Source organism: Cydia pomonella, chromosome 1, assembly GCF_033807575.1.
Source record: "Cydia pomonella isolate Wapato2018A chromosome 1, ilCydPomo1, whole genome shotgun sequence".
NCBI classification, from domain to species: Eukaryota; Metazoa; Arthropoda; class Insecta; order Lepidoptera; family Tortricidae; genus Cydia; species Cydia pomonella.
The window spans coordinates 23,505,499-23,520,658 of record NC_084703.1 but is presented as its reverse complement, the minus strand read 5'-3'; the positions used below and the strand labels follow the sequence as shown (position 1 = coordinate 23,520,658).

Here is a 15,160-nt window from a genome sequence, read left to right as displayed (position 1 = left end):
TACGTAAAATATTGAGTTGTAGTGTTAGTGTGATTTAAAGAAAAAATACAAATAGTAAAAATGTCACATGAAACGGGAGATACTGCGAGTGTTAGAAATTCCCCTTCGAGCGCATCTATTCCATCTTTTTGCTTAAGGAGCAAAGATGGATATCCTGCATGGAAATTCAAGATGCGCAATTACCTATTGCACGAGGATCTGTGGGAAACAATCGGTGGCTACCCAGAAGGAGACACGACCCCTGCCCCTACAAAGGTACGAAATGATTCGAAAGCACTAGCAAAGATATGTTTGACAGTAGATGGTGCGGCAATTACTCATGTTAGATGTGCAAAAACCGCAGCCGAAGCATGGACATCTTTGCAGAAAGCTTTTGAGGATAAGGGAATGGGACGAAGGCTAGCTTTAGAGCGAAAAATGTACAGGTTGAGTCTGTCGGACTTTTCGAATATGGAACTGTACATTAACGCAGTTATGTCAACCGCACAGGATCTGGCGGATATAGATGTAGTCTTAGAGGATAAGTCTATTGCTGCAATACTTTTGGGAGGTCTCACTCCAAAATACGAACCTCTCATTATGGCTTTAGAAAACTGTAATGTCGACGTGACTACAGACTTAGTTAAGACAAAACTGCTAAATGAAATGTCTAAAGATGCGGCTATGCCATCAGAATCCGTTTTTCATGCGAAAAAGAAGCCGAAGTTAAAGAAGAAGGATATTATTTGTTACGAGTGCAAGATGCCTGGACATAAACGACCAGACTGTCCAATAAGAAGCAAGAAGGAAAATACCAATGCAGTAACTACTAATAATATGACACTTACAGCACTTAATACTTCTGGTAGCTCAAGCAAGGACATTTTTTATGTAGACTCGGGCTGTACTAGACACATGACTTCTAGACGAGATTGGTTTCAGAATCTTACGATACAAAATCAAGGTACCGATACTGTTGCAAATGGCGAACAAATTAAGTGCTGCGGAATTGGAAATATTTCAATAAACACACCCGAGAACGTGGTCAACAAGATTAATGATGTTGATTTTGTACCAGATTTAAAAGCTAATTTGTTGTCTGTACACAAAACGGTTGAGAAGGGTTTTGTATGTGTTTTTGATATTAATGGATGTAACTTTTATAAATCTGATAATTTTCGTTTTACAGGTGAATCTGTTGCTCATGCCTCGCCCTGTGGTGGACTGTACGTTTTAGACGGTACTGTCAATGTTCCCGAGAATGTGGCAGATAATTATATGACAAAGGATGTGCACTCTGACTGTCAGGATAATTATCAACTTTGGCATAAGAGGCTAGGACATTTGTGTCGCATAGGCATGAACCAACTGAAGAATCACGAGGTAGGCGTAAAATATTCAGTAGTAGATAAAAATAGTTGCATCGCTTGTGTGGAAGGTAAACAAGCGAGAAAACCTTGCAAGAAGGTAGCGTTTAATAGGGCTACTTCCCCCTTAGAGCTGATCCATATGGATCTCATGGGACCAGTGTCTACGACCTCTTTTCAAGGCAATAGGTATATGCTTACGATAGTAGACGATTATACGCGAAAGGTGTTTGCTTATTTTATTTCTTCCAAAACAGAGGTCAAATATAAATTTGGTTTATTTCAAACTTTTGTTGAAAATCAACTAGATAGGAAAATAAAATCGGTTAGGACTGACGGAGGTAAGGAGTTCGTTAATAAGGAGTTTGTTGATGTTTGTTGATTATAAAAGGTATTGACCATCAAACGACAACGCCTTACAGTCCTCAACAGGTTGGAGTCGCGGAACGCACACATCGTTCAGTTACAGAGAAGGCGCGGACGTTGCTTGCTGAAAGCTCACTGTCGAAAGCATTCTGGGAAGACGCATTCCAAGTTGCAGTGTACCTGAAGAATAGGTCTCCTCATCGAGCCTTAGGTGGACAAATTCCTTATGACAGGTGGTATGGTCGTAGAAGTGATCTTAGTCACCTGAAGGTGTTCGGATGTAGAGCACTTGTCCATATACCGTCATCTCACAGAAGGAAATTAGATGTCAAGGCACAGGAAGTGATTTTCGTCGGCTATTCAAAAAATCCAGGTACTTACGTATTTAGGCATCCTGCTTACCCACGAAAAATGTTTATGTCCAGAGATGCAACCTTTTATGAGAATTGTTTTACAGAGCTAAAACAGAGGTCACCAGAACCTGAGGTACAGTCAGACTCTATTTTATCTTTTGAAGATAAAAGAGAGACCGAGTCTGACAACTGTCAAGATTGTCAATTTTATGACTGTGATGAAAGTAACGACGCGGCGCCATCACCTTCGCCGATAAATCTAGAAAGTGCCGAAGATTTAGTATCTACAGAAGAGCGAGAGCCCTTCAGTGAACCAAGGCTACCTAGTGCGGATGAAGAGACAGCAACTATGGAAGAGGAATCTCTCCCTGAGCCGAGATACCCCTCAAGAGATAGGAAACCACCAGATTTCCTAACTTACAATGTGTCGACGGTTGATTCTAGCGAACCTACGACATATTATGAAGCTACTCATGCCGATGATGCAGATAAGTGGAAACATGCTATGGCTGATGAGTATAATTCACTGAAAAAACTCCACACATGGGACCTAGTCGATAAGCCTAATAAAAAGGTCATACCATGTAAATGGGTTTACAAGATTAAAAAGGACGCGTACGGTAATATAACGAAGTATAAAGCGAGACTCGTCGTAAAAGTTTTTCATCAAGTCGAGGGAGTAGACTACGATGAGACGTTTGCACCAGTGATTCGCCATTCTTCCCTCCGCGCTTTATTTGCCATAGCTGCAGAGGTGGGATTAAGAATGAAGCACTTAGACGTTGATACCGCGTTCCTAAACGGAGATTTAGAAGAAGAAGTTTTTATGGAGCAACCTCTGGGTTTCATCGAAAAAGGCAAAGAAAACAAGGTTTGTTTGCTGAAGAAATCCCTTTACGGCCTTAAACAGGCACCGCGAGTATGGAACAAAAAGTTAAACGAAACGCTTTTAAAAATAGGTTTTATAGGAACTCCTTCCGAGCCTTGCGTATATACGAAACTTTTTGGTAAGGAACTCGTGATATTGGGTATCTTTGTCGATGACATTATAGTATTCTTTCAATCAGATTCAACGTTTGGCACTGTCAAAAACGATTTGTTGAAATATTTTTCACTAAAAGATCTCGGAATATTAAAATGTTATTTAGGATTGCAAATCGAATGTAATTCCGAGTGTATTAAAGTAAACCAGCGAAATTATATTCTCTCAATATTGGAAAAGTTTAACATGAAGGATTGTAAGACTGTGGATACTCCTTTAGTTAAAAAGAATATGGAAAGAAGAACTGATGGTCAAGTAGGTGAGTCTTATCCGTATCAGAACTTATTAGGGTGTCTCATGTATCTGACGGTAAACTCACGACCCGACATCGCTTACTCTACAAGCTATTTAAGTCAGTTTAATACGTGTTTTACTAAGGAACACTGGAATGCTGCCAAAAGGGTTCTGCAGTACCTGAAGGGTACTTTAGACTATTCCTTGGTTTACAGGAAGAGTGGAGAACCTTTAAAAGGCTTTTGTGATGCGGACTGGGCAAATTGTCCGATTGACAGAAGGTCGTACACCGGATACACCTTCAAGTTAAGTGGAGGTCCAGTATCCTGGGAGTCCAAGAAGCAGCCTACAGTGGCCTTATCATCAGCCGAATCGGAATACATGGCACTAGCGTCTGCCACGAAGGAAGCATGCTACTTACGTCGGTTTATCTATGAGATAACAGGTAAATTGCATATAGTTAACTTAGCTTCTGACAGTCAGAGTGCCATCAACCTCGTTCGAAATCCTGTACACCACAACAGGACGAAGCATATAGACGTCAGGTTTCACTTTATTAGGGAAAAGGTATCAAATAACGTTGTTAAATTAGAGTATATCAAAAGTAGTGATATGCCTGCCGATGTACTTACGAAGCCACTAGGACCTATAGTACATAAAAGGTGTATACTTAACTTAGGATTAGAAACTTAAGTTTTTCTTTTTTTTTTTGTGTTTGTCAGGCACAACTTCGATTAAGGGCGGCTGTTGTAGTTTGTAACCTCTTCTGTGCTGACAAAATATTTAGTTTTCTAGTTCTATTTTCTATTTTTGATATATTTTTGATTTGCTTAGTTACCTCTACTTCGAATAAAACACTCATGTCATAAACATCTCTTTTAACTCTATTTTTACAAATACCTAATTTCCTAATTTCTACAACACATAATATGCTACTTCTCGCACTAGTGCTATAAAGTAGCCCCATATGTACTGTAAAAGCTTTATTAGACTAACGGAGCATTGAATGAAGTCATAATTACGGGGTTCCTTTATTAATATCAAATAAAAAAAAAACAAAGTGCGATCTAAAAATCACTTTTTTGTATGGGAGCCCCCTTAAATATTGATTTTATTTTGTTTTTATTTTTAGTATTTGATGTTATAGCGGCAACAGAAATACATAATCTGTACAAATTTCAACTGGCTAACTATCACGGTTCTTGAGATACAGCCTGGTGACAGACGGACGGACGGACAGCGGAGTCTCAGTAATAGAGCCCCTTTTGACCCTTTGGGTACGGAACCCTAAAAAATAAATTGGATCCCTGTTTATTATTAAACTAGATCATGACCACGAGACTTGTTAAGAGGGAAGAATAGCTTTGCGATCCTAGCGAAATCACGGTATTTTTTCTATGAAATTACATTTCGGGAGAAAACGTTTTCCACTAACTAAACCTTAGCTTAGCTTCAGCATTATATTTTCTAGGTTAAAGGCTTTACTTTTAGCTAGTTTTTCATTGTGACCATAATAACATACTAAAAAATCACGGACATAGGACAATATTTAGAAGTGGAAAAACGTTTTCTCTTTTTGCTTAGACTATCACGTGGTATACTTCCCTCTTAATGCCAAAATCATGTCCAGCTAGTTACATTGTAAGAAATTTAAGATTTCTTCTGTGATTTCAGGAAAAGTGCGATACTGTAATGGTTTAAAAAAGCTTATTCGGGCAGTTATAATATTAAACAGGAACTTTCATTAGGCATATGATGATATAATTTGGCTGTGTGTTCATATTTTAGCGCCAAAAAAGGAATATTAGCCCCAAATAAAGGCATCATATTATTAAGCTGGCCATACGCACTAGGGTATGCCTGTACAGTTCAACTGCACAGCACAGGTAAAGCTGTAAAGAAAATTCCACACGTTCCGTTTTACCTGTGCAGTTGATAAAACTTCAAGCAAATTCAAGCCACCAAAACAAATAAGGAACTTGAAATGATAGTCTGGCATCTAATACATATTAGTTCCGTAACTTTGTCGCCTGGAAGTACGGGGTCCCTTTGCGTCAAATCCGGTAGATCTGTTTTTTGCTGACTTTTTATGATTTTGGCAATGAATAATCCGCGAAAATTTAGTTTATTTATTTATTTCGGCTATTATAACCCTAAAAGACTAGTTTTTGATAAGTAAGTTCTCAGGACGTTTTTAAAGAAGCAATTCGGTTTTTAATGGACTTGTTGTACAATTTTTAATCTGATACTTAATTCCCAATTATATAAATAACGATCTCAATACCTAAATTGTTAATTGAAAGTACCCACAAGAAATATTATACAAGTTTTTTTTTACAATAATATTTAAAGTGGGTATAAGACTCTGACTCCAGTGCCAAAATATCTCATCAGAAATGGGTGCCTTTCATCCGGTGGCTAACAATCTACTGTTGTTGTGTTGTGTAGAGAGTACCCGTGCGACCACTACACGGCAATCATCAACGTGACGCTGATGTGCACGGGCTGCCCGCGCGCGCCGGTACACGAGAGCGCACTGCAGCTGCTGCAACTGCTAGACAAGCGCTTCTTCGGCACGGTGGGCCCGCTCCCTGCGGCTGATCCGGACAACGGTAAGTCTGTATCTCAGCTCTAAATATTTAAGTGACAGTATTGTTTGCCAATTCGACTTCCATAGTCAACTTGATTGTTTCGCTATGCTACTAACCGCCGTACTTTACTTACTTAATTTGGCATGTACTGTGAAATAATTTAATTTACAGTACATATGGTGCTACTTTACCGCACTAGTGCGAAAATTAGCATATTACGTTACTGTGTCGAACATTTAAAGGGCCATATGTACTGTAAAACGTTGTACGATACATGTGCGAATAGGTAATTCGCAACTCGTGTCGATTTAAAACACGCCCTTCGGTCGTGTTTTAATTAATCGCCACTCGTTTCCAATTTCCTATTTTTTGCACTTGTATCGTAATGTACTATTTCATCGCACTTGCTCGTAAACGGTGTTATTGTATGCCAGCATACTGAGATGGAACGAGCTATAATATGCCCAAGGGCGTAATAGGTTTTTTTCTATCTCTACTCAATTTCTACGCAAGGAGGTATGAATGAGTTTTACTTTTAAAATATATACTTACTTTTTCATCACATTTGCTCGAAAAGATCGTATTTCATGCAGGTGTACTGAAAGACAAAGGCCTATATTGTTACCGCGGGAGAATGGATTGTGAAAAACAATATTTTGTTACTTTTTAATTTGTAATAAATTAGGAGATACAAATGAGTTTTACTTTTAAAATATTAACGTATATATTTTAGTATTTTTATTCATGTTTATTTTTTTTTTTGAATAATGTAATAACTGTTTGATATATTTTTTACACAATTTTCAATTGTGGCTGAACGTCGGATAGGTCACTGACCTTCGATGCCTAACCTGTCAAAGAATGACAATATGGCGGACGAATGTTTGAAATGTCACCGTATTTAAGAATTATTTCACTTAAAATTAAGTTTTTTCTTCGCAAGTGTGATGAAAAACATTGTGTGAAACTCCGGGAGTAAGTATATACTAGTACAATATTTAACTTACCCCTCTCGTTGCACAATGTACTATTAAAATATGTTTTGTGTATGTTTAAAAATATTTTATTTGATATTTTAATAGCCGTTTAAAATATTTTCAATCGTGGCTGAATGCCAAAAATGTCAAAAATGACAATATCGCGGACGAATTTTTAAAATGTCTCCGTATTGAAGAATTATTTCGCTTAAAATTTAGATTTTTCCACAATAACAACAAGAGCAACATAAATTGACTGCCATTTTCGACTCATGATTAAACCTTTTAGTTTTACTGATATGTGTTAAATTTGTTAAATATCAAAAAGTCTGGTTCTGATGATGGGTTCCTTGAGGTCCAACTCCTCAAATCTTGATGGCTTTAGATCCAGACCTTGAAACTTGAAACGTACCCAAAGCGCATTTGTTTTTATTAGTGACATGACATTTAGGCCAAACGGGTAATCTTGTAGAATGATGCAACACTAATCAGTAATCACTAGTTAGCCTAATTTTGAGTCCTACTGCTGGGCTCTCCTCCTCTCTTTTCCTCCATTCCATCCTGTCGTTTCTACTTTCCCGCCAATCCGGATAAAATGCGTCCAAGTCGTCGCGCCATCTCCTTTTCGGTCTGCCTTCACCCCGGCCTGCACTATCGATGGTGTTCTGTAGGTACCACTCGGTAACCTTTTTGGCCCACCTTTCCGGGTGCATGCGGCAGACATGTCCAGCCTAGTCCCACTTTAGCTTAGCGTTCTTGACAACTCGAGCGCATGTCCGTATTTCTGATTCCATCAGTTCTGCGAACACCTAGTATCGCTCGTATAACTATATCGCTTGATGGCAAACCTAGGGTTAGGACTTAAGTGCCTCCATACATACATCCTAACGACCAGGTTTGAGCGCCATAGGTTAGGATAGGCAGAATACACACTTCGATGAGTTTGCGCTTGAGACACAAGAGAAGGTCACCTTTAAATAGCGCTTTCATGGACCAGAAGCTCTTTCAGGCGTTTTCGATACACGTCTATTGACTTCTATGGTTTGCCTGTTTTCGAAGGAAGCTATCTTGCCCAAGTAAACGTGCTCATCAACATACTGTACGAGTACATCTTGCCTATCTACCGTGCGCCCATGTTTTGCTCTATTGATCATCAACTTACATAGTTTTCGCTTTGTTCGTTGTTAGTCCAACTTCAAGGCTCGCAGTGTTGAGAATTAGTAACATTCAGTGGCAGCTTTTTAGGGACCCGTTTTTCATATTTGCCTGCATCAGCCCATCACCTGCTGGAATTGTTAATGTTTTTGGCTGTTTCATTATTCTCTTTTAAAACACTTTTGATTTGAGCCCAATAATAGTTGAAAGAACGGCACTCCAAGACGTTTGGTGATCTTGCTCTGCCCTTCTGAAATTAAATAACGGCCTAGAATTAAATAACGCAAATTTGCGATTACTTTAGCTATCCTAACCTTTGTACGAAGAACTGAACTGACTTTCGTCGTAGTTCGTCCCACTTTAACCGCATAAGTACCCCAATTTTTACGATAAATATGTCAGACATGCTTCGTTTTCGCAAATTCTATTAGTAATCTTTCTGACGGGACAAGTGACCCTACCACTTGTTCCTAGAGGGCTGCCGCTTCAAGGCCTCTGTTCAAAAGACAACATACTAAATTAGTTATTTATTATGAAATGCACGAAACTTGGAATTAATTTTAAGTGTTTCGAAACCAAGCATAGGATGTTACAAATTTTCTTGCTATTTGGAAAAGACCAATTTTCATTGATCTCTTCTATTTACCGGTTTAACGTTGTTTGCATAAAATCAGATTTATTTATATTGGAATATATAAAACATATAATAATTAAACTTATTATCGAGGTAAGGAAGTCGTAGTCATCTTGCTTAGAAACAAAATAACAGCCCTTTGAAATTTACAGTTTTTTTTCGGTACAGGCCTTAATACCCTTTTTAGGATTCTGTACTGTACCAGAACCAGAAAAGCGTGCACTGTACGTGTAGGTCTGTAAGTTTCGTGTAAAATGAGCGATGTAATTTATTATTATTTATTAATATTATATAATTTTGTAATATTTTTTTGTCATTTTACTCTGTATTCTGACCCTGCACCAACTAAGATCTTTCGGTTTGGCTCATGGTTGACTGGTAGAGAATGCCTTCTGGCATTAAGTCCGCCAATTGTACTTTTCATGTATTGTGTAAAATATTTCGGTGACGCCACGCCGTGTGTAGATAAAATAGTGTATGTAACTGTCCATAATTAGGCACTAAAACACTCGTGTAATCCTATTAAGAAACTCACTTCGTTCGTTTCTTAAACCCACACTCGTGTATTTTAATGCCTTTTATTATGTAGCAGTCACATAAACTACTATAATCGCCAATGACGGACAAATAGGCTCATGGAAAGCCGAATAAATATCGCGTGTAGTGTTTAAAGTGTGGTTTAGTGACGCTTAAAGGGCTAAAGAAATGCGCTCTCCGTTTCCCACAATCCGAGGATATTCGAGAAAACATGCGTGCCATAAATAACTCACTTACCGCTTCTTTGGAATAAGCATGCGTAGTGACTACCAATCGACCTACAACATGTATTAAGACAATTTAGAATAATTTTTAAGAAAAAACCCGACTTCAATGAAGGAGACCGGTGAAAGAAAGATTATTGTTGATTTTGGATTTCACACAATGAAGTTAAAAAGACAGCGTCCTACGCCCAATTATGCAGAAAAGAAGGTAAAAGGAGGTTTGACTGGTAAAATACCCGCAATAGGGTAGTTGACTGTATTTACAATAAATGATTTCACACCATGCATGAAATAAAAATGGCTATAAGTTTGCTTAAAAAAGTTGAGAAGTACCCTCAATCCCTCATGGAATCCATCATCAGAACTCAAGCTTGACTAAAATGTGCCTTGAAACCTAACTGCTTAATAAACATGCGAAGAGAACAAATTGCCAAACATGAACTAAGCGGCGTTGAAGAGTTCCATTCTGTTCATCACCAGCAGTTCCGCTTCATCAAATGTCACTTCTATATATGTAAATGCTTGATTTGATGATGAAAATACTAAGATCACTATATATATATGCCTTTAAGATTTGAGGAGTTCCCTAGATTCGTCATGGACGTCAGAACTCGAACTTGCCAAAATTCATCTTTAAAATCTTATTTGCTTCACAAACACAGCGAAGAGAACAAATCGCCAAACGTGAACTATGCGTCGTTGAAGAGTTCCATTCTTATCATCATCAGCATCCACTTCATCAAATGTCACTTTTTAAATGTAAATGCTTGATTTGTTGATGAAAATACAAAAATCACTATATGTATGCTTTTCACATTTGAAGAGTTCCCTCGATTCCTTATGGATCCCATCATCAGAACTGAGTTTTGACAAAAACGGGACCAATCTATCTGTATATATATATATATATATATATATATATATATATACAGGGTGTAATCGTTAAGTGTGGCCAGGCCATAGTTCCGTAAATATAACAGATATCATAAAACTTCCAACTAATATCGAAAGTGCGTTACCCAATGAGTAAAATTACATTAATAACTTTTTTTAAATAAAAGCAGAAATATCCCAAATATTAACTTCAAACCCTTCCATACATTTAGTAGGTAAGCCGTTCATTCAAAGACTAGTTTATACGGCCGAGGCATTTCACCGTTATCAAATGATTCATGAATTTATATTTATATTATATCAATTAATTATCATTTTCAAGTATTTACACGTCATTATCTGACGGCTTTAAATTAATACTAAAGTTAGATATTTTCATTCCAATATTTTATAAAGCCACCAGTGTGTGGTGTGGTATTCTTGGTAACAGGATTATTGCGCCTTATTTTTATGGCGGCACATTGACTGGACAGAAATATTTTGAGTTCATCCAAAACGATTTGCAGCGTCTCCTAGAACACGTTCCAGACGAAGAATGAAGGTTGATAATTTTCCAACAAGATGGAGCCCCACCACACAAGGCACGTATTGTCATGGATTTTTTAAAAGACCATTTTACTGGCTTAATAGCCAATAATAGTGTGACTCCATGGCCGGCAAGATCCCCGGATCTTACTCCGTGTGATTTTTTCTTATGGGGATTCATAAAGGATAATGTCTACGCTGAAAGAGTGCACAGCTTAGAAGAGCTAAAACGTACGCCGTGCCATTGCTCTAATTACCCCGCAAATGTTAACAAAAGTTCATTTAGAAACAGTTAGGAGGGCCCGTGTATGTATCGCACAAGAAGGACGTTACATCGAGCAACTGTTGTAAATAAAATAATTATTCATTTCAAAATAAATGTTAGAGTAATTATTTCATAAACGGTAGTTTTATTATTTTATTACAATGTATTCGTACAAATAACGAATCTCAAACAGTTTTACCTCTTACGACACCCGACATTCTTTGAGGCTGTAATTCGTCATACTAAATATATGGGAGTGTTTTAACTTAGTATTTTTAATATTACTTCATCTATTTAAAAAAAGTTTTTAATGTAAAGCATAGTTCATATAGAATTGGTACGCACTAGAAGATTGTTATTTTTTTAAGTTAATAAAATAAGAACGTTATGAATGGTGAATTTTAAATAGTAATATATTTAGCTTTCAAATAGGTATAAATTAAAAAAAAATCTCTGTTGTGTAAATAATTACGAACTGTTTTCATAATGTACCCCCGTCATTTTCTGCACAACACTTTTGTCGACATTTTTGGGGTGTTGATTTCTTGTAGATCGCAATGAATTGATACCCTGGACAATTTGACTAGTCTTATTTAAATTTTTTTCATGATTGCCCAGTAGATGTTGATAGATTGAAATTGGGGACAGTTCGAAGGATTCATCTCGTGGGGTATGTAATTGGCCTGATTATTAGCATACCATGCCAAAACTTTTTTTGAGTAGTGGCAGCTGGCTAAATCTGGCCAACATTTCACAGGAACGTTATGGGTTCTAATAAATGGCAATACTCATTTCTCTAAGCACTCTTTAATATAAAGGTCCGACTTCATTGTTGACTATGTTATAAAACGTTTCGTCTTACAGCCGCAATTATAAATTCCTTGCCATATCATATGTTTTTTTGCGAACTTGTCAAGTTTCACGAACTTATATTTTTCGGGTAAATTACCTCTATTATTGGCCATATAAAACTTCGAACCGAGTAGTTGATTAAAATCGAGTTTTACATACGTCTTGTCGTCCAACAATAAGCAACCTTCGAATTTTGTCAATACTGGGTCGTACAATAGTCGAGCTAGTGTTTTAGCTTGTCGGATCTGTTGAACAGTCCGATTTGGCTGTTTTATTGCTCGATAGCTCTTATAGCCACCTCTGATGTGAATCATCTTTATCTTTCTAGAAGTTTCTTTGAATTTTTGGGATAAATCTTCATGAGACCGTCCTGAATTTTGTTTGAGTGACCTTGGGACTTTTTTCCCAAAATCTTGTTATTTGTCCTAGACCTCCGATTAGTTTGTGTTTTCCTGTCGGCTGATAGAGTCTCCTTGTAACGTTTTATGACCCTACAAATACTAGCTTTTAGCATCTTAAGCGACTTAGCTGTCTTTGTCCGGGATCGATAAGAATTTGCGAAGTATTTGTGCACGATCAATCTCCTGTTCTCAATTTTCATGGTCGAAAACTTTAAAATGCATAAAGCTAGGAAAATAATATTTTCACCATTAATACTTTGAAGGTTGGTGATTGAACTGTTATTGTAATTTTTTTTCCCGCCATGGAATTATTATTTTTTAAACATTGCTAATTATGTGCCAATTCTATATGAACTATGCTTTAATTTTACTCATTGCGTAACCAACTTTCGATATCAGTTGAAAGTTTTCTGATATCTGTTATATTTACGGAATTATGGCCTGGCCACACTTAACGATTACACCCTGTATATATATATATATATATATATATATATAGCATACCAACCTAATTGATAACCCCCTTCTTTTGAAATCTTGAAGTCGGTTAAAAAAAGTGGTTTCATTTACTATTCGGTTTTGACCTAAATTTTTTCATCTGTTTTTGTTTGTAGACCCACAAGTTTTTTAAGACGAAATGTCAAATTATATAATTATGTTATGATGTCAAAACCTAAAATCATAAACAATAAGGTAGCAAATAAATAAATAAATAAATAAATAATAAAAAAAGCCTTTAATTCCACTCTAATAACAATGATTAATAAATATATATCTCTAGCTTACTTCATTTTTCAGCATACATGCTTAATTTTTTCCCTTAGGTCGCGTGGTCCGATCGACTAGTCCGATCAATCGGAATACGAAGTTTTTTTTTTCCTGTTGGCTCGATTGATCGGACTATAAAGACTAAGAAAATCCTGTCAGTCCTACTATCGGTGTAATGGGATTTTAAAAGTTCGTCTAGTTCGATCGATCGAACCACGAGGACGTTTTTTTTCCTGTTGCATCGACTGATCGGACGTAACCGTAGACTTACTATTTCGTGGTAGTAAAATTCCGCGTCGAAAAGCTAGCCATACACGGACGGTTTTGCCCGTCGGATCAGCCCGCCAGATGTACCGCCAGCGGGCACATCCGTGCGTGTGTGTCGAGAAATATAGATACGGATCTGCCCGCCGGGCACCCGTCCGCAGGCAAATCCGTCGGTGTGTGGTGAGATATAGCCACGGATGTGCCCGATCCGACGGGCAAAACCGTTCGTGTATGGCTAATTAAAGTGAGAAAACACTTTTGAGATGTTGGTAGATTACAAAAGTAACCATGAAAGTACCGGTCGGACAAACAGGAAAAATAAAAATTGTGTGATCGGATTAAGAGGATTTTTCAAGGTCTCGTGGTTCGATCGATCGAACTAGACGAACTTTTAAAATCCCATTACACCGATAGTAGGACTGACAGGATTTTCTAAGTCTTTATAGTCCGATCAATCGAGCCAACAGGAAAAAAAAAACTTCGTATTCCGATTGATCGGACTAGTCGATCGGACCACGCGACCTAAGGGAATTTTTTTTATTAGTAACTTAATTTTTATTTTTATTTTAGTACTAGCTAACACTATGATTGGTGGACCTCTTCGCGAGTAAAGGCCTCCCCCAGCCGTCGCCATTCTGAGCTGTCCTGCGCTACATCTTGCCATTTGTGCGGTATGATGTTGGTGACGGCGGCAAATATTATGAACAAATATTGTAAATTGAAAAGATTAAAAGAAATTACAAATACACGAAACGACATTGGAATTTTCGGGCAAAAATGTGACGTTTATAGTCAGTTATATGGGGCTGATACTGCTCAATTTTTCTATTTACGATCTTATAAGGGTTTGCACACAATAGCTCAAACTATACTAAATTGACGACTATTTTAAATATTTACTTTATTAACGTCTGTTGACATCGAGAGAGACAGTCGAGAGTTTTTTTGTCGATAGGTACCGGCCCTAATAGTTAAGTACAATAATGTTCTCGTGGCGAAGAAACATATACAGTTTACGTATACGTCGAATCGAAATCGAATAGTCGTTTTCATACGTCCCTTCATTGTAAACTTAATCGAAATCGCTAAAACCGTTTTTGAGAAATTACCAAAAAAAATATGCAAATGTATCTGAAAAAATATGAGAGATTATTTTCCGCGACTGGCAGACAAATAAATAACTACCTAACTAATTTTGCCATGAATCGACCAACTTATTGCCCGTTTGTGTGAACAACTCGCAGGGGCAAGTTCTAGTGTAGGTACCTACCTACACTATGTTTACTTCCGTTACAATGCTGCTCGACTTGTATAAGGAATTCCAGTCTACAAAGCAAATGTTTGAGTTGAGTTGAGGTGAGTTGTACGAATTTAGAGACAAACCGCCTAACCGTGTACATGTCGAGGGACATACAAAAATTTTCGTCATACCATAATGCAGGCACAAACTAGAGAAAAGTATTAAATTAAATTTATATTTATGAGCATTTAGCTTAGTTACCTGTTGAACTGAATTACTGAATTCATCTCATTACATGAAATAGCGGATGGGTTGTGATATCAGTTCGCTTGAACCAATTGCATTTTTAACCGACTTCAAGATTTCAAAAGAGGAGGTTATCAATTCGGTTGTATGTTTTTTTTTTAATGTTTGTTACTCCATAACTCCGTCATTTCTGAACCGATTTTGAAAATTATTTTTTTGTTTGAATTTATATATATATACAGA

General features: G+C 37.2%; 1 protein-coding gene across 4 annotated transcripts in view; it reads left to right on the top strand.

Annotated features, from left to right (window-relative positions):
• Positions 1-15,160, top strand: part of LOC133518025 (protein furry) — a 206,040-nt gene that overhangs the window by 46,817 nt on the left and 144,063 nt on the right. For all 4 annotated transcript variants that reach the window (XM_061851596.1, XM_061851577.1, XM_061851586.1 and 1 more), the window contains one exon: positions 5,790-5,953. In XM_061851596.1, coding sequence (XP_061707580.1) covers positions 5,790-5,953 — 164 coding nt within the window. The remainder of the gene's footprint in view (positions 1-5,789; positions 5,954-15,160) is intronic.